The sequence below is a fragment of the Chiloscyllium punctatum genome, chromosome 3 (genome assembly GCF_047496795.1).
Source record: "Chiloscyllium punctatum isolate Juve2018m chromosome 3, sChiPun1.3, whole genome shotgun sequence".
NCBI classification, from domain to species: Eukaryota; Metazoa; Chordata; class Chondrichthyes; order Orectolobiformes; family Hemiscylliidae; genus Chiloscyllium; species Chiloscyllium punctatum.
The window spans coordinates 70,530,003-70,550,057 of record NC_092741.1 but is presented as its reverse complement, the minus strand read 5'-3'; the positions used below and the strand labels follow the sequence as shown (position 1 = coordinate 70,550,057).

The window sequence follows — 20,055 nt, the reverse complement described above, 5'->3', positions numbered from 1 at the left end:
CTTCAAGTACGTTGATACTGCTGTTGCACATTAGGGTTACTCCCACACTGAATAGCAGGTCGTCTGCTGCGTTCATCTGTCGCCCCTGTGCGAAGCAATTTAGATACAATCAGTGCCTACTTAGCTCAAGAGTAATGAGAAATGTGGGGACACAGGCTTAAGTCTGACCAGGAGGACATTGCTCATCAAGCAGTAAAATGTGATCTAAATCATCTTACCTCCTACCCACTGGCAATAAATCATACGTACAATTTATTACTTTTCATAGCAGAGGGGAGGGGGGAGGAGAAAGAGAGAGAGAAAGAGCAAAAACCTGATTTTTTATGATATAAACCATTAATTTGCAGGAATGCAAAACTCCCATCACAGTCTGCTCCAAGGAGGAAGTCACGTCCTTGGAGAGTAAATGGCACAAAGGATGAAATTGCCCTAATTTTCTTAATAATTTCAGATAAATTCAACTCAAACTTTAGCATATTTCATAGATGCTTTGACAGGTCAAGATAATTACAGTAACGCTACTGGAATCGGAACTCACTCTGTGAACTGCACAGATCAGTGTCACTCTGATGAAAGTTTACTAAATTAATTGGATCCTGGGCAGGGCAATGGTTGAATTCAGGTGAAGATTACTTGCAAATTTAAAACCAGAGTGAGTGGCTTTATTTACCACTGATTTGTTGGGAACAAAATAATGGGTGGATTCTTTTGAAAAGTCTCAAAGTTTCTTGTCTATTCCTGGCTCTAAAAATGTGCAAAGACTATGGAAGAAGCATACCAGAAAGAAATATTACCGAGTGCCTATTACCATTATAAGTGAATCCCTTAATGAAATGCATTTTTCATAACAAATCGCTATTGGAAATGCACACTCTTTTAGAAATTTCACAACTTGTAGCAACTAACACTGAAAATAATACTGCTTGTCCACCTAAACATGGCACAAACCTCCTTTATTATTGAAATGGCTTAATGCGAGGAAATAAAAATCTGGAGCTAACTGAGAAATTTGGAGAAGGGTTGAGCAGTCTGCTATTACACTAAGATTTGGATGATGCTACAATATAGATTTAACTGCATAACAGGAGGAATAATTTGAATAGATTTCCCCATGTGCAACCAGAAATACACACACGCTGAAGTGAATCGCAACAGACTGTTTGTATTTATAGAATTCTTTTTAAATGGCGCAAACTTTCCAGAAAGCACTCTCTTTGCACCACATAATACACAACTTAACTGCACATTGTGTCTTTAAAAGAAACCACATCATCATTGTATATTTGCTATTCCAAATTTAGATTGTGTCCAGTTAGCATATTTTGATTCATTTTATACTTGGGTGAGTGCAAGGTATTTCAAAGATGTGTCATTTGAGATCCAGCAGAAATAGTCAATTAAGGTTATTATGCAACATTATCACGTGTTGGCTTAAGTGTGATTATTTCTCTATGTGCAAAGTCTATAGTGTTGGTATTAAGACACTAAGTAACTTAGTGACAACACTGAACATACTCCGTGGGGATTCTCCATGGCTGGCAACTCAAAAGCATGTTTGTTTTACAGTGTGAGAAAATGAAAAACTAACAGGAGCTTTTAACTGTAACTTTCAAATTGACTGAGGGGATGATGTTCCTTCAGTTACATCACATTTACCATTGAATGTCCAATTTCTTTAACACTTTTTACTTGCTCATTTATTTATCTCCTTTTTTGCAAGTTTAGGCTCATTTTTAAATATAAATTCAGCCAGAACGCTGGGATTTTCACCATATTGACTTTAAGAACTCTATACTGGTTTCTAATCAGAAAATAACACATCCATAATGCTGTTGTTACAGACAACAGTTCTTTTTAATATTCTAACATTCATTTACAATCACAAAGACAAGAGATAAAAACAACAGGAGTTGAAACCTTTATTTGCCAAGACCATTGATTCAAAGGTGTTCTTTAGCTCTAGGAGGGAAAAATGTGTTAGACATACACAATTTGAAAAGTCTAAGATTAAAGATTACAGAAGAGATGGAGAAACTCAGCAAATTTCCCATTATCTGCGGAAAGTGAAACACTATAGAAACGGACTAGAGGGAAGAGGTAATGGCTACCAATTTTGGGGGCATCTGGAGGAGAAAAACAAATTGGCCTGATCCTCACCTCCCTGCTGCTTTCTGCACACTTTCTGGGGTTACACCAACACAACGTGGGCTAGTGCTAAATAAATGCAAATTAAGAAGATACAAATGTCACTGTGTTCTTCAATTCCTATTGGAAGAATTTTTATTGCAGTGGGAGGGACCACGTGGGCTGGTCTGATAAAAGTATCTGTGCGTTTTGTATCAAAATCACTAAAAGTGGAAAAAAAAACAATGAAACTAAATGGACCCTCCAGCATCAACCAAGGCAATGGAAATAACACTGATAACACCTTATAAAATTCTCTTTACTAAAGTCTTGTTCCGAATCAAAAGAACTGCTCCACAGACAAATTAAGCATCAGCCTGACATTCAAAATCATAACCTATAATGTCTCAGGCACCATCATCAACAGATCTGGGTATATCCTGCCTCATCAGCAAGACAGAGCCAGCAGCGATGACGGCACAGTTTGCATACGGTTGCAAGGGAATTTAACTGTGAATCTTCAAATTTGGATCTGGACCCCACAAGGTTGCATGATGTTTTCTCTACCCCCACACCCACCTACACCGCCCATCCCCTGGCTTATGAATCAGTACATATCCATTTTTGATACCAACTGGATGAAGCACTGAAGACGACAACAGCACAGACTGTATTCTGAGTGGTTGATTTCAATGTCCATCACTAAGCCAAGAATAGTTTAGTACCACCACACTGACGATATCCTTCAGCAATGTATGAGGCACTACAACTATACTGAATGGGTTGAATTTCAAACCTATCTGGCAACTCAGTGTTATCAGCAGAACTGCATTCAACTACCATCTGTAATCTCATGTCCTGGAATACTCCTCACTGCACCAGTACCACTAAGCAGCTGATCACCGCTGGTTCAACGTAGAGCGAGGGTAGACACGTCAGCAGTAACACCAGGCTTACAAAAAAACAAGGTTCTAACCTGGTGAAGCTACAACACTTGCACACCAAACAGTTGAAGCAGTTTGTGACAGGCAAAGGTAAGTAACCAACCATTAGATTGATGTGATCAGGCCAATGAATCTTAGACTCCTCCAGGGGTCCCCAGCATCACTTCAGCCAATTCAATTCATTCCACATGATATAGCAGGAAACAGCTGAAGACATTAAATACTGCAAAGGCTATGAGTTATGATAATATTCCGGCAACGGTACTGAAGACTTGTGCCCCGACCAAGCTGTTCCATTACAGTTACAACACTGGTATTTTCCCGACAATGTGGAAAGTTGCCTAGGTATGTCCGGCCCAGAAAAAGCAGTCTAAATATCACTGAACAGTCGACTCGCCGATATTATCAGGGTCATGGAGGAGGTCATTGACAGTGTTAACACATGACACTTACACAGTAATAACAAGTTCATTGTTGATTGAATCTGCTGAGACCTGAACCACTCAGTTCCTGACCTCATTACAGCCTTGGTCAAAAAGTGCTGAGTTCCAGAGGTGAGGTGTGAGTGCCTGTCCTGGACATCCAAACTGTATTTGACTGAAAGAAGCATCAAGAAGCCACATCAGAGCTGAAGGGAATAGGAACCTGGGGAAATCTCTGCTGGTTGTAATCAGGCCAGGTATGTATGAAAATGGTGGTGGTTGTTGGAGATCAATGCATCTAGCTCTATGAGTCTACTACAGAATTCCAGGCATGGAGTCTTATGACCAATCATCATCAGCTGCCTCATCAATGCCCTTCCCTCCATCAAAAAGTCAGAAGTAGGGATGTTTGCTGAGGATTGCACAATGTTCAGCACTATCTATGACTCCTCAGATACTGAAACAGCTCGAGTTCACATCTAGCAAGGCTAGGTCGACACTCACGTTTGAGTTAGCAAGTGGCAATTAACATATAGGCCACACAAGTGCCAGGCAATGATGATCCTCACCAAGAGAAAATTCAACCAACCAACCACACCCCCACCCTCTCCCTTGAAATTCAACAGCATTATTATCAGTAAATCCCCACTAACATCCTGCGGGTTTCCTCTGACCAGAAACTCACATGAATATTGTGGCTACAACAGCTAATCAGACATCCCCTGCAGGGAGTTACTTACTTCCTGATTCTACCCAGCAACTACAAGGCGCAAGTCAGGAGTGCTGCTCTAGAAACATTGAAAAAGATCAACATCAGGACAAATAAACCTACTTGATCGACACCCTTTTCACACTTTCAACATTTACTATCTCCGTCACCGATGTACAATGGCAATCATTTGTACTATGTACCAAATATACCGTAGTAACTCATCAAGCCTCCTTCAACAGTATCTTACAAATGAAAAACCATCTAGGAACAACAAGTGCATACGAATACCACCAGCTGCAAGTTCCCGACCAAGCCACACATCATCCTGACTTGGAACTATGTTACTGTTCCTTTCGTTACTGGCTCAAAACCCTGGAACTCTCTCAACATCACTGGGGACCAACGCTCCCTCTAAGCTGAGTGACTGTGCATGTGCACAGCCGTTCCAATATTTGCGCATTTACTTCTAATTCTGAAAATGGCTGCCGAGCACGGGTCTCAGAGACTAATGCAGATCAAAAGAATATATTAGAGGGAATGTTGCTAGGGACACAGCAGTATAGACAGGCTGCAGTGGTTCAAGATGGCAGCTCACCACCATCTTCACAAGGGCAATGAGGAGTGGACAACAAATCCTGGCATAGATATCGATACCTACATCCTGTGAAATAACTTTTTTTTCCAAAATGTATTGCAAGAACATGGTTCTACACAAATTTCGGCAGATAATAAGAAAATGCTGTTTAATCTCTTTGGCAAATTTTATCAGACAGCACAATTTCCTCTTCATTTTACTGCAGCAGCTGTACATTTCTGCTCCCAGACTAATATAATTCCCCAGCAGAGGTGGAAAACTGGCTGCAGTCGTGGGAGGCGGAGGGAACATTTCAAGGGCACACTTCCATCGGTCATAAAACAGCCCCCTCCTCACTTTTACCAGCGTAAGCATCAAGCTGAAAGTACCAACTGATAATCGAGATGAACCGAGGTAACCATGACTTTCACTGTGTCTCTGCAGGTTGACTGTCCAACTTGTCAGAGACTGAGTTTGACAATGACGGAAGTATTCAACAGCAAACACATAAATACAACAAGATCAGCTGAGGAAGATGGAGGCCCAGAACCATATAGAATCCTCATTAGATGGCTGAAGAGCAAATTTGCTGGCATAATTATTTGGCGGTACATTATCACTGTTTACTGAAGGTTCAAGCAGAATGTTCAATCCACTTTGACTCATAACTAAACAAATCCCTTGAATGCAAACAAATGAAAATGTGTTTGTAGCTCAAAAATTAATGACCCAGCATATCTTCAAGTTTTGGGGATGGAATTGGTCTTTCAGTATGCAGAATGGTCTCATGATGAGTCAGGTGAATTAGCCATGCTAAATTGCCCACAGTGTTAGGTGCATTAGTCAGGGGTAAGTATACAGTAAGGGACTGGGTCTGGGTGGGTTACTCTTAGGATGGTCGGTGTGGACTGGTTGAGCCGAAGGCCCTGTTTCCACACTGGAGGGAGTCTAATCTAATCTAATCTAAAAACATTTGATTTTATTTTCTGTTAACTTGGAACATATTGCTAAGATTTTTAATTTCAAGCCAAGTGAAAATGACAGACAGGGTGGCGAGACTATTAAGAATGTGAACGAATTCTCTGTGAACACTGCTGCAAAGAACATTACGTACAACCCATTTCCTCCTACTTTTTTCTTCCCATTTTCTAAAAGCAACAAATCCTGCATAGTTTCACTGGCATCTGCACTAGTTAGTTATCAAGATGAAGGAGGTTCACTGTTGCTCGCCAAATGCTCCCCTAGCTCAGATCATTTAACTTAGAACACAAGAATCCACTGCTGGATCTTCTCGTTCATATGACTCAGAGCAACTCCAACAAAGCTTTAACGTATGATCTGGGGAAACCAGTAAATCAAATACACAGTATAGAACACACAATAACACACCTTGGCAAGCTGATCAAGATCAAGGACCTCAAACAGCAAGTGTTCACCTCCTTAAGAAGGAAATGTCATTGTGATCCTCTGTGCACCCTAGCAGAGAGGGGAGTCTATGGCAGTGATCTGTCATAGAAAAGCACTTCCTTTTACTTTATATGTCAATGTAGAGGGAGAGATTAGACAAACGCATATAAAATTAATAAGTGGTTTATAAAATGACAAAGGTTAAAGATAGGGTTAATGGTAGTTTTTTTTCCCTAGGATTGGGAATTTCTAGACTGGGGTCATATTTTTAAGGTGAGAGGAGAGAGATTTAAAGAGGACAGGAGTACATTTTTTACACAGACGATGGTTTATGTGTGGAATGAACTTTTGAAGGGAGTGGTGGATGCAGGCACAGTTACAACATTTAAAAAAAAACTTCGCTAAGTACATGAACAGGAATGGTTTGGGGGGATATGGGTCAGGAGCAGGCAGATGGAACAAATTTAGTTTGGGATTATGCTCGACATAGACTGTTTGGACCGAAGGATCTATTTCCGTGCTGTATGACTCTATGACTCCACAGTCAGTTCTTGTGCAATCCCACATTATAGAAAAATCCCGCTTTAGAAACAGCACTTAAAAGTGTTGGTGCTGTAAGCACGTTACAGTCAACACACATTTTAAAAGTTCACACTTTAGAAACAGCGTCCCCAATTTGTCAATCACGTACACTGAATCTGCGTTGATGAAATGCCCATTATAACAGAATGGCCCGTATTAGAAATTGGTGAAAAAGGATATATTTTATCAAAGTTTAGCAACCAATCAGCAGTCTCCTCCTGTACAGTATAAACATAGTTTGTTCCTCTTGAATTTGCATCCCTGTGAATTGACTTGAAGCTTGCAAGGTGAAAAGCTTTTACAAAATGCGTCTTTTATCAGCAATACTTGTGTTTTGTACTACCAAAAAGCCATAAGAAAATAAAATGTCCAACAGTAATGCTGGTAACAAACTGAAATGTAAACTTTACCTTATTTTGCTTCCAATCTTAGCCCTCAAACATTTCAGTGAGATACCCTAGACTGTAATGAACACCTATGACCATTCCCTGAACTCCACAGATGTACTTGCAACAAAGGATTACAATTGTTTCCATCAGTAGCTGATAGGTAAGGTTATTTTGTAAGTTTGTTCAGAGACAAGCCAATTCAACCCCTTTTTACTGTTTGCCTGCATAGTATGCATTTCAAGCTGTACAGAAAAAAATACATAACACTGCTATTCATGTTCGCCTTGCTTAACACACAGGAGCACATGTAATTAGTCTCCAGAGATTAAAAACAGAATTCAACAAAGATTTCTCCAGATTATGAGCACTTCAAATGCATATTTTAATGCAAAATATCACAATCTCTTCAGGAAGTCTTTGGAAGTTTGTTTATTCCTATTTCTACAAAAAATGTATGGAAGGTAAAAGACAACATTATCTAAACACTAGCTTAAATCTGATTTCACATATTTTTCACCAATGATAAGTAAGTAAACAAAGCTTGTCTGAGTTAAAATGTACTGGACCAGGGTCGGTAAACATATACTCTCTCCTGGATATTGCATGGGACAAGAATTTGACAATTAAAATATTCACACATTAACAATCACAACCACTACAGGAATGGATCTAGAATTTAAAATGATAATTGTACAAAGAACTGAGGTCTCAAAATGCCTTTCAATACTGGGAGGTGGTCATAATTAGAAAACAGAAATTTAATTTGTGTTAATGCAAAAGAATTTCTTCAAGAAATTGACATTAACTGATTGAGTAAAACGTTTTATTATTTCAATTCCTTATCATGCACAACAAAATATTTTTAAAAACATTTTAATACGTATCATCTTTGAAATGGTCCTTTCACAGCTCATGTCCAGTTATCATGGTGGCAGGAATTGCATCCTTTTCATTATAATTTGATGAGTGATTGAGCAGTCATTAAACAATAAAACACAACTGAAAAGAAGTGGAAATTTTCAACTGTGTGAGATTTTGATTCCAGAAAACATAAGTTAACAGAAGCAAAGAGCTTACTGTTATAGCATTAATATTGCTTCTCATTTCAAACAATGTTTGTTGGCTAAGGCAGCCAGAATGACAAATAATGTCATTAGGTTTCAGTTTTACAGCAGTTCTGGCTGATTCTATGACCTAAGAGATCAAACAATCTTAACTGTACTTATTAACTTTGCAAACGATTTTCAGTCATAGACAACACATATCACAGCAATCAACAAGATGAATTTTACAGCATTGAAAGTACAAGAATCTCCTTCATTATGTCATTTTCATTCATAAAATGAATCGGCTTACTTGCCCATGGTTTGATCTATTCAGCATATCATTCTGTCTTTTTCTGGCTCACATTTTAGCGTAGCTTCCCCCATAAGGTGGCTGAGTGTTGCTTAAGAGCTTGAAACTAAAACTCTTAGTTACAACACACCCTTCAGTAAAAGGACTGACATTAGCTCCTGAATTTTATGGCTTTACTTTTCTCATTCACTAAAATTATGCATTCCACAATAATATCCAAAAAAACCAGTCTCAATTATGACTGTATGGGCATTCAAACTATGTGAATTGTATTGAGTTTGGGCTGAATACATCAATTTAGTTCTATTACCATAAGGATTTTTAAAAATAACAAATACTTTGCTAATGGTCTCACTGCAACCCCACACCTCTTTGTACTAGCATTGACAAATATATTCTCAAAGAAAAGATGTATTACATAATAAGACAGTGCAATTAAACCGAGGTTTTATACTTTTTTAAGGTAGTACTTTAATCTGCATTAAAATGTCATGGGTTCAAGCCCCACTACAGAACTGGAAAACATGAAGCTCTTTAAAGAGGACGCCATTTTGAGTTCGAATTTACAGAGAAATCCTTCTCTGCCAGCTCAAGTGAATATATAAAATCCATGATACTACTCAAAAAGCAAGAAAAATCTACCAGTGTACAGGTCAATATTTCAATCCCTGCTAACAGGACCAAAAGTGATTATTTGGTCATTTATCTGTTATTTATGGGATCTTGCTATACGCAAATTGGCTCCAGTGTATGCGTACATAACAACGACTGCATGTCAGAACTTCTGACTGATGCCTTGTTGTAGCGGGAAGGCGTTCCAGGTCTTACAGCAGCATTGTTATTATGATTGATCAAGCCACATTGTGGCAAGCCCCAGCAGACATCCAAGATGTAGATGAGAGGAACTCAGGATCAATGGTAGAACTGAAAGTCTGGCTAAGGACAATGGAGATTATCTTGTTCGGGGTAATCAATACCTACCATGTATACAATAGAAATACTACCTGTAATGCAGAATCAGGATTTTGTCTTGGTCCTTGATGAAATTATTGACAGCTTATTAACAGAAGACGTGAGCTGAACACCATTGAATGATTATATTGATTGCATTTTGTGCATTTTGATGTTGTGATGTAAACTATGGGATTTATGTATATATATTTTAATATTATTTATTGCAAGTCTGGCATCTTGAATTCTGGGTTTGAGAGAGAAATGGATTTTTCCTCTGGGTCTGAAGTTAATTATTAACTTGTAAGCATCCCTATAGCCTGGTGATTTCTTTCAAAACATTTTTTGAGGGTTAGCTTTAGAATTAATGGATTTGTGTGTGTACTGGGAGAATTTTACCACCAAATAAGATAAACAATCTACAGTTTATGAAAGTCAGGATTTTTTTTCAAAAAAAGCTTAAGACAGACACTCATAGCTGAAAGAGAGAGCAGGAGAGATTTTTAATTTTAGTTTTTGAGTTTGCAGCAATCCTGTGAAGTCTTTGGAATACGATTGCTGTATAGAGCAATGTTCCTGAGAAGGGAAGAATAAAGTGAACTAGGTTATACTTAAATGAAGAATTAGTGCAGTCCCAGACCAGGAAGAATCTATTTGCAGTTCCAGTCTAATAGCTGAAGTCTGGTATGAGTATTGCACCAGTGGTGGTCCGGGGCACTGTATCAGGGATGTGTTTTGCATACTATAAAAAAAGATTTTTTTTTTCCTTTTCATTTTATGAAAGAATGTTTAGGATTAATGGGAATTTATTTTTACTGTATAGTGAAATATCTTGGAATTTGCATTGTAAGTAAATGACTTGTTTATTTTGTCTTCATTGCTTTCAAAATAAGCATCTGCTTTAATATTAAAGCAAAATCTGCAGCATTGCGTGATTATGTTTCAGTGGGTTTCGATTTGATTGTCAAAATCAAAACAAATCAAAATAGGATCTCTTGTACAGGCTCTTGTCTGGGATCTGACTTGCCTGGAAATAACATCAGCTGAAATCATGACAATAATGACGGTAAAGCTATTAATGCGGTTGAAGAAAGGCAGCCAGGGGAGAAAGGTTTCAGGAGATGGTCGGAGTTGGACAGAGTAAGCTGGCCGTCTACACCATGCACCTCCCGAGCAACTGCATGAGGCTGATCTAGACCATCTACAATTTTAATGTTGTATATGACCCTGAGATAAGCTTCCCACCACCTAGTTGCTCCCTCAGTAAGAGTACCTACTTTCACCTCCCCAGCATTGTGGGTCTGCACTTTGGGCGGAATCTCCCAGTCCTGGGGGGGTGGGAAGATCATCAAATTAGGTGAGACAGTTTCACCACACAACTCCACTGCCTTTCCTTCTCCGCCTGAGTTCCATTCTGGTGGGATGCCCAAGCTTGATCCTCCTGCCCTACCTCTAATTGAGGCCCTAAGGTGGTCAACTATGACAAGTGCAGTACCTTTTTCAAAATGTATTCATGGAACATGGGTGTTGTTGGCTGGCCCAGCATTTACAGCGCATTCCTAATTGCTCAGAGGGCAATTAAAGAGTTAACCACATTGCCGTGGGTTAGAGTCACATATAAGCCAGACCAGGTAAAGATGGCAGATTTCTTTCCCTAAAGAGTACTTATGAACCAGATGGGTTTTTTTTCCTGACATTCAACAGTGATTACATGGCCACCATCAGGCTAGTTTGTCAATAGGTTGTACTGAATTAAAATTTCACCATCTGTCCTGGTTGGAATCAAACCCATCTGTCCAAAACACTGGGCTAGGACTCTGTATTACCAGTCCAGTGGCATGACCACGAGGCCATCACTTCATTCCTGGGCACAACTAAAGAAGATAGGCTGCCTGTTATTGTTAGATGATGAAAGAATCATGCACAATCAAGGGATTGGATATAGGGCTACTAAAAACACCACACTCCTGTCTTTGCTCCTATTCCTGTCCCCCTTTCCCCATGATACCTAATCCCAGAAAATGTCCCTCACAAAAAGCCCTTATCCAAGATCTTGACCCTAGGAATGTTGATTGTTCGAACAACTACAGCCTTTGCAGTGGCACTGACGTTTTAGAGTGCTGATGGTCTCTGATTGGCCAGCAGTTCTCGCTGGGTGGGACTTTTGCTTCCAGCGAGTGATTTCAGACAGAGCCCTGGCACTGCCCTCATGGTAGGAGATACAGCCAACCTTGCTGTGAACAGTCAGGGACTGCCTCACCACCTTTTCAGCAAGAGAGATACATGAAGACACCAGAAAATCCCTGCCCTGCCTCAGTTTGACAGCCACTGAAGTTATTTCTAGGCTTGACTGATTGAATACTCTTTTGGCCAACCTCCCATCTGCTGACCATTATAAATCTGAGCTAATCCAAAACTCTGCTACCTTCACCCTAACTCCCATTACTCATGTGTTTCCAGATTCACTTTGGGACCTTATCTCTCAAAAACCTCAATTTTTAATTTCTCTCCTTACTTTCAAATTCTCCATTATTGCTATAAGCTCAAACAGCCTTACAACTCTCTGAGATTGCTGCCTTCCCTAATATGAGCGTCATGCACTTTCCCAGTTCTTGTTCATCAAGAGTGGCACCATGCTTTTATTGTTTACATCCCAAGAATTGGAACTATCCTCCTAAATGACTCATCTCTTTCCTCCTTTGGTCATGCTTTTGGTCTCCAGTCCCAATATCCTCAGTGCAAAATGTGGCTCAGTGCAAAATTATGTTTGATAATGTGCCTTTGAAGCACCTTTTTACTATGTTGAATGCTTTAGGGGAGGCTAGGGCCTAGTGGTATTGTCACTGAACTGATAATCCAGAGATCCAGGTTATGTTCTGGGAACCCGCATTTGAATCCTGCCATGGCACATGGTGGGATTTGAATTCAATAAAAATCTGGAATTCAGAGCCTAATGATGACCACGAATCCATTCTCGATTGGCACAAAACCCATCTGGTTTCCTCATGCCCGGTGACTCCAGACCCACAGTAATGTGGTTGACTCTTAACTGCCCTCTGGGCTATTAGGGACAGATAATAAATGCTGGTCTAGCCAGCGATGCCCTCATCCCGCAAATGAATTAAAAAAATACTTTTGCAACATGTTGTCATTGACAGAAGCTAAGATGAATTGATTTAAGTGATTTAATATTTTAGGTGCACACCATTACAACAGAACAACAGCCAAAAGAATAGTTTATCCTGCATTCCCAACACTGAACCATCCTAACTTGTTACAACTGTCTCTTGATTTCCTCACGGGTTCAATGAATCAACCCACCAAGTGGTGAGGTGCTGAACTTGATACAATGCAAACTTCTCACATTCAAACCACAGTCTGTGCAGAGCTCACTCTGTCAACAGCTGGAACAATGGAATCATCCAAAATACAGACAGGAAATTTTATCTGGATTTTGACACTTACCTGCTAACGAATGAGTCTTATTGGAAAGGTATTTGTGCTTGTGACATCCCAGTTAGATGTATCACATGAATCCTCGCTACATCAGCAACACAACAAAACATCCATTGACTAATATCAGAGTACCTCCGTATTTACTGGGATGCTGGGCAACAATATTTCAGTGATAACTTAATTCACTCGTATATTTAGAGATGATACTGTAAACGTTCAAGGGAACTGCTGAGGGAATATTCACTCACCTCAAACGAGCCAGTACAACCTGCAAAAATGTGAGTGCTGCATTCAGTTCCGATTCCCTACAGGCACGGTACAGCAAGCTGAACCCTTCATTCAACAGCTTCTCTTCGGAAAGGTGTAGGTAGGAGCTGGTCTCGAATACCTCCTGCACAGCTTCAATATATGCTGCAAGCAATGGCCAGAGAGTAACTTTCCGTGTGTGGTCAGTGGTTTTCAGATAGAATTCTTTAGTTACAATCTGAAAGTTTGCTGACAGTTTTGTAGCAAGAAAGCTGATGTCAACATTCTTCTCTTCATACATCAGAAGAAACGCAAAGTATCCCTTCCAAATCAATGCTTGCTGGGCAATAGAGAGCTTGCTAGGTTTTAAAAGGTCCAGAAGATCTGCTACCCGGCTGACAACATCCTCTATCCCAGCCACAGCTGCAAGGACTAGAAAAAGGCTGAAAAAGTTCTGTAGTCCCAACTCAGAAAGTTCTTGCATCTTCCGCTGATGGAACTTGGAATAAATCCTAGAAAATTAACAGGTTGCTCAGTGTCATTCAGTAGGAAGAGAAACTGGTAAAATATTCTAACGAAAATGTCTGGAGAGATTTCAATGCAGCTGTCGAGGTGGGATTATCAGAAAAAACTGATGTAATTTCAGGTTGCATCACATTGCTATCATCACATATTTACCATTCAAAAGGGAGGGAGGCAAAAACAAGCAACTATAGGCCAGTTAGCTTAACCTCTGTCATTGGGAAAATATTATCGTCTATTCCAAAGTATACAACAGTAGATCATTTAGAAATGCATAATATAACCAAGCAGATTCAGCATGGCTTTATGAAGGGGAAACAATGCCTGATAAATTTATTAGAATTTGTTGAGGAGGCAACATGTTGGATAGATACAGGCAAAACAGTGGATGCAATATATTTGGATTGTCAGAAGGTTTGATAAGGTAATATTTGGTAAGTCTATTTGAAATAAGAGCTGATAGTGTTGGAAGTAGCATACTAGCATGGCTAGAGAATTGGCTACTTAATGTGGGATGAAGGGAGTATTTGCAGGAGGGCAACATGCAATGAAAGGAGTTCCACAGGGATCAGTGCTAGGACCGCAATCATTTATAATATAACTTAATGGCTGGAAAAAGAAGTGAATGCACTATCACCAAGTTTGCAGATGACACAAATACAGGAGGGAAGACAAGTAGGGAGGAACACAAAGTGTAAAGGAAAACAGATAGACAAAATCTTGGCAGACTGAATATAATCTGGAAAATCTGAAGTTATGGACTTTGAGAGATACAGAGGAACTAAATGTTATTTAAACAGAGAAAGACTGTAGAAAGCCACAGCACAGAGGGACCTGGGTATCCTTGTGCATGAATCACAGAAAGTTAACATCCAAATTCAGCAGATAATAGGGACGTCAAATGGAATGGGGGCCTTTGTTTCAACAGCAAGAGGGTTGCTTCCCGAGAGGAGACTCTGGAATCTGAATCTCAGAGTAACGTGTCACCCACTTAAAACAGAGAAGAGGATGGCTTTCTTCGCTCAGAGGGTGGTGAATCTGTGGAGTTCTTCATCACAGATAGAAGGTTGAGAGGTGACTTAATTGAGACATACAACATAATCAGAGGGTTAGATAGGGCGGAAAGTGAGAGCCTTTTTCCTCGGATGGTGATGGCTAGCAAGAGGGACATAGCTTTAAATTGAGGGGTGATAGATATAGGACAGATGTCAGAGGTAGGATTTTTACTCAGAGATTGGTAGGGGCACGGTACTGCCTGCCTGCAGCAGTAGTAGATTTGCCAACTTTGAGAGCATTTAAATGGTCATTGAATAGACACACGGATGAAAATGGAATAGTCGAGGTTAAATGGACTTCAGATTGGTCTCACAGGTTGGCGTAACATCGAGGGCTGAAGGGCCTGTACTGCACTGTAATGTTCTATTTATTCTGTTTAGAGTTGAGGCTGGGTCATTAAGAATATTGCAGACTGAGATAGACAGACATTAAATCATTAAGGGAATCAAGAGCTATGGGGAAAAGGCATCCATCTGGAGGTGATCAGCCCTGATCTCATTGAATAATGGAGAAAATTGATGTTTTCCATTCCACCTTCAACATTCACTCCCTCGAGCACCAACACACAGTGTAGCAGTATATATATATATATATACACACCATCTACAGGATGCACTGCAGTAACCCATTGTAGCAATATACAGAGAAACTTTGATTATCAGAACAAGATGGGCAAGCACAATTTCATTCGAATAATTGATTGTTCATTTAATTGATTTAATACCTTTCCTCTGGGGCTCGGGGTTTTCTGTTAAGTCTGCTCCCCACTCAGGATACTAGGCAGCAGCACACTGTGCGCAAGACCCAACCCTGTCCCCCCCCCCGCCTCCCTGCACCCCAATCCAGTCCAATAACCCCCCATCCCCGCCGCCCTGCAACCCTGCCCAACACTGCCTCCGCCCCCCCAACCCATCAAACACTGTTCCCGTGCCCACCCTCCAACCCCATCTAATACTGACCCCTCCCTGCTCCCTGCCTGCCTTCCAACCCCATCAAACACTGCCAGCATGCCTGCCCCCACCCGCGCCCCCAACCCATCCAACACTGTCTCCCTGCCCGCGCCCATTCCCGCTCCCCCGTCTGCCCCCCCAACCCGTCCAGCATTGCCCCCACCCACCCCCAACCCTGTCCAACACCGCTCCCCCCTGCACACCCGCCCCCCCAAACCGGTCTAACACCTCCCCCTTCCCCCCACCCTCAACCCCATCCAACACCGCCCCAATTCCCGCCCCTATCTGTCCCAACCCCACTCCCAACCCCCAACCACATCCAACACTGCCCCCTGCCCCCCATCCACCCCCTGCCCTCTCTCCAATCCGTCCATCACCACTCTCCTCCAACCTGGCTTACTACATCAGGTGCTCCCGATTTGGTTTTCTCTACATCGGGGAGACCAAACGCAAACTAAGGGCACATTTCACTGAGCATCTCAGCCAAGCCCGCAGGGACCAACCTAACCTCCCACTCACTGCTCATTTTAATTCCCCGTCTCACTCTCTTTCCAACATGACTATCCTTGATCTCCTCCACTGCCACAACGAATTAGACCGCAAGTTGGAGGAACAACACCTTATCTTCCACCTGGGCAGCCTACAGCCTGGAGTTCTCCAATTTCAAATAACCTCCCTTCCCATCCCCAGACTCCATTCCCAACCCCTCCCTCTCACTTCAATTCCTCTGATCCATCCTTCCTTCCAGCTACCAACCAGATTCTTTCCTTCCATGACCAACTAGATCGTACCCTCTACCTTCACCTATCCCGATCTCACCATCCTGACCCCTCGCTTATCTACAGCTCCCCTTAAACCCACCCCCTGTCCTAAAAAAGGGTTACACCTGAAACATCGACTTCTCCACCTTCTCCACAGCTGCTTGGCTTGCTGTGTTTTTCAAGCTTCCTGCTGTCTACCTTGGATTCCAGCATCTGCAGTTTTTTTTGGCTCTATGTAAATTATTGACTCTTGTTTCAAACTATTAAGTGTATCTCCCTGATTGATCAGAACTACAGAAAGTTCCAGAAAACCGTCTAAAAGGTATAACAACATACTTCACCTGCAGACTTCACTCTTGGAACCACCCTTAAAATCTCTGGAATCGTCTGAGGTCCTCCGAGGAGACCAGCCTGGCAGAGACAGAGACCAGCTGACCACCCAGAGAGAGACAGGAAGAAAGCAGCTTCACAGACCCAGAGACAGAGCCACAGAGAAAGGGACTGTGTAAATCTTCCGGAGACCCAGGAAGTAGTGTAATCTTAAGGGGCCTTAGTATTAGAGATTAGTTTAGTATTAAAGACTATTGTAACTTTGTTCCTAATAAAGTTGGCACCGTTCTGTATTGGTAAGACCTTGTGTTCGTATTGATTTGACCGCTTTGGTATTGTAGGACACCTGGGTAAATTCATTCATAACATTCTGGCTGGAATTGTCTTGTTTAAAGAGGAAACCAGACAACATCATCCTTGAAGCACCAGTGACCTCTATCACCTAGAAGAATAAAAGCATCAGATGCATTGGAACATTACCACCTGCCAAGTTCCTCACCAAGTCGCGCATCATCCTGACTTTGCAACAACATCGCCATTGTTTCAATATTTGGGGTCAAGACCTAGAAGTCCTTTCCAAGCAGCAGTGTAGGTGTCCCAAAAGGACTGCAAGGGTTCAAGAAGACTGCTCACCCCCACCCTTCCCAGGGCAACCAGGGATGGACAAAAATCAATGACCAAGGCATAACACCCATGTCCCATAAACAGATAAAGACAAAATTTTAATAAACACATCTTGTAATACTGTTCTGCCAAACTGGTGTAGATTAAGTGGGTCAGTCTTGTTAACAAGCTTATAGGTTAGCACATGTTGGGGGAATAAATCTTATTTATAGCATAGTTTATTACCTTCCTTTCAGTTGTTTCCATGGATGCATCCCAGTTGTTTCCACTCCTTTTGAAATCTGCAGAGCCAAAATTCTGAGGAAGAGCTGAAAACTATTCTGAGACTGGTACAAGTTAGAGCTTTGTTCATCACAGCAACAGGCCTTTGTCATTTCAAGCATAGATAAAGGAGATTTGCTCACACTGGCCAGCCCTTTCAAGCCAAGCCAAGGAATGTTGAAGGAACTATTCTGTAATAATGGACAGAGAATACAATGCAGTCAGCAATACTTAGGACATCCAAACAAATAGAAAACTCAAATTCATTACTTCACCTCATGACGTACAACAGACAAATTTAAAATATCCTCATCTTTTCTTTCAAACTTATCCTGCATCTTTAAAATGCATAAAATGGAAACAGAAAACAACTTGGCAGATGCACCATTTTGAAAAACTGAGACTCCCAGGTTAATATTGATGACATGAGCTTCTAAATTCTACACGATATTCAGTCAGGTCCTTTCAAAGCTGAAACCTACAATTACTCACATATCTCATACACACAGTCATAGCAATTGCATTATTCCCCACTACAAACAGAGTGAAGCTCCCTATATTAGGTATGTCAATGGGAAAATCATTGAAAAACGGACATTTATCAGTTGTATTGGTTATGCTTGTAGATGGTCATTTTTGTGCCTGAATTTGACTGAAAAATTGTGACAATGTTAATTGAATGAAGTCAACCTGACAGTGTGGTAATGTAGTGACTCAGAAAAAGAAAGTTAAATTCAGAAGTTAATTCAATAAAATATCATAATTTTGAGCATACAAATAAATATATTGCTGAAACATATTTTCCATTTTACATACAGATTCTCTCACCTCCTGTGGACTTTATTTCATGCAGATTAAGCTCCACAGCTTCTCTTTCTATTTCTCTTTACTCTTATCTATCACCATTCTATATGTTTGAATAGAACACAGCGTTGGGAATGAGACTGTCAGTCAACTAGATAACATCCTTCTCCAAATTCCCATGTCAGGGCACGAAGTATTTTTGAAGGAACATAAATATATAATCATAAGGAGTTCATCTTTCCTTGTCTAGACCAATGTCCTGATTTCAATTGGTTACCATATAATACCAGATCACAAGAAAAACATTTCTCTATAACTGAAAGCAACTACCTTGTGCCTGCCGCAGCCACTGTGGTTCCTGAAAGCCACACTTGACAAAGCTACAGTGGTCTATTCCCAAGTTGCTTCACGAACGCAATTCATGTTCACAGAAATCCAAAACTTGCAATGCAAAGTGGAAAAGCAGTTAACAAAATCGAATGATATGAAGGTACTGGTGTTGGACAGGGGTGGACAAAGTTAGGAAAGACACAACACCAGGTTATAGTCCAACAGGTTCAATTGGATGTATTAGCTTTTGGAGCGCTGCTCCTTCATCAGATAGCTGTGGAGCATGATCATAAGACACGGATCTTTTGCTATAAATTCTGTCTTATGATCCTGTTCTACATCTACGTTATGAAGCAACAGCACTTCAAAAGTTAGTACATCCAAATAAACCTGCTGGGCTATCACCCAGTGTTGTGTGATTTGTGACAAAATGGAAGGCAGCAGAAACAAATGTCAATATCATAAATTAACAATGCAGAATTTTTAAAATTCATTCAAGGGACATGGACATCACTGGCTAGACCAACGTTTATGAACCATCCCTGATTGATCAGACAGCCATTAAGGGTCAACCACATTGCTGTCGGTCTGGAATCACATGTAGGCCAGTCACCCTCCTGAAAGGACATTAGTGAACTTGACAGGCTTTTCTAACAATTGACAACAGTTTCATGATCAACATTAGATTCTTGATTTCAGATTATTATTGAATTCAAGGTCCCCCAACTGCCCCAGCAGGATTCAAACCCAGATCCCAGAATAGTACCTGGGTTTCTAGATTAATATTCTGGCAATAATGCCATTAACCTTTTGCCCTACCCCCCAATAGTTCTCATCTGAGTGCATCTGTAATGAGTTATTAGTTCTTCACACATTTTTGAACAATAACCTCACTCTTTTTATTAGTTCAAAAAATTGGTTAAATTGCTTCGTTTTAGACCATAATTTCAATTGGTTCTGGAAGAAAGATATCCACAAGATATCTTTCTAAATTAACCTTGCTGCAACCAATCCAGGGACTAGGTGAATAAAGGACAGGAATCAATCCATCCCTTTTCACCCAGGCACTTGACAGATTGGGGTACCCCCATTGCAACCAAAACAAAGCTGGAGCACTTCACCTGGGATTTAGTCATAAAAGTTTCATTCATAATTACGCTCTCCATAAAATTTATAATGAGTAAAGGATAATCCTGGTTTGTTGTCTGTTACTAAGAATTCCTTAAAGTGACTGACTATATACCCTGATTGATG

The 20,055-nt window shown here is 40.7% G+C and overlaps 1 protein-coding gene across 1 annotated transcript in view; it reads right to left on the bottom strand.

Annotated features, from left to right (window-relative positions):
• mms22l (MMS22-like, DNA repair protein) overlaps positions 1 to 20,055 on the bottom strand; it is a 165,263-nt gene that overhangs the window by 87,875 nt on the left and 57,333 nt on the right. Inside the window, exons 13-14 of the mRNA XM_072554897.1 lie at positions 17,632 to 17,858; positions 13,166 to 13,675 (exon numbers count right to left, since the gene is read on the bottom strand). Coding sequence (XP_072410998.1) covers positions 13,166 to 13,675; positions 17,632 to 17,858 — 737 coding nt within the window. The remainder of the gene's footprint in view (positions 1 to 13,165; positions 13,676 to 17,631; positions 17,859 to 20,055) is intronic.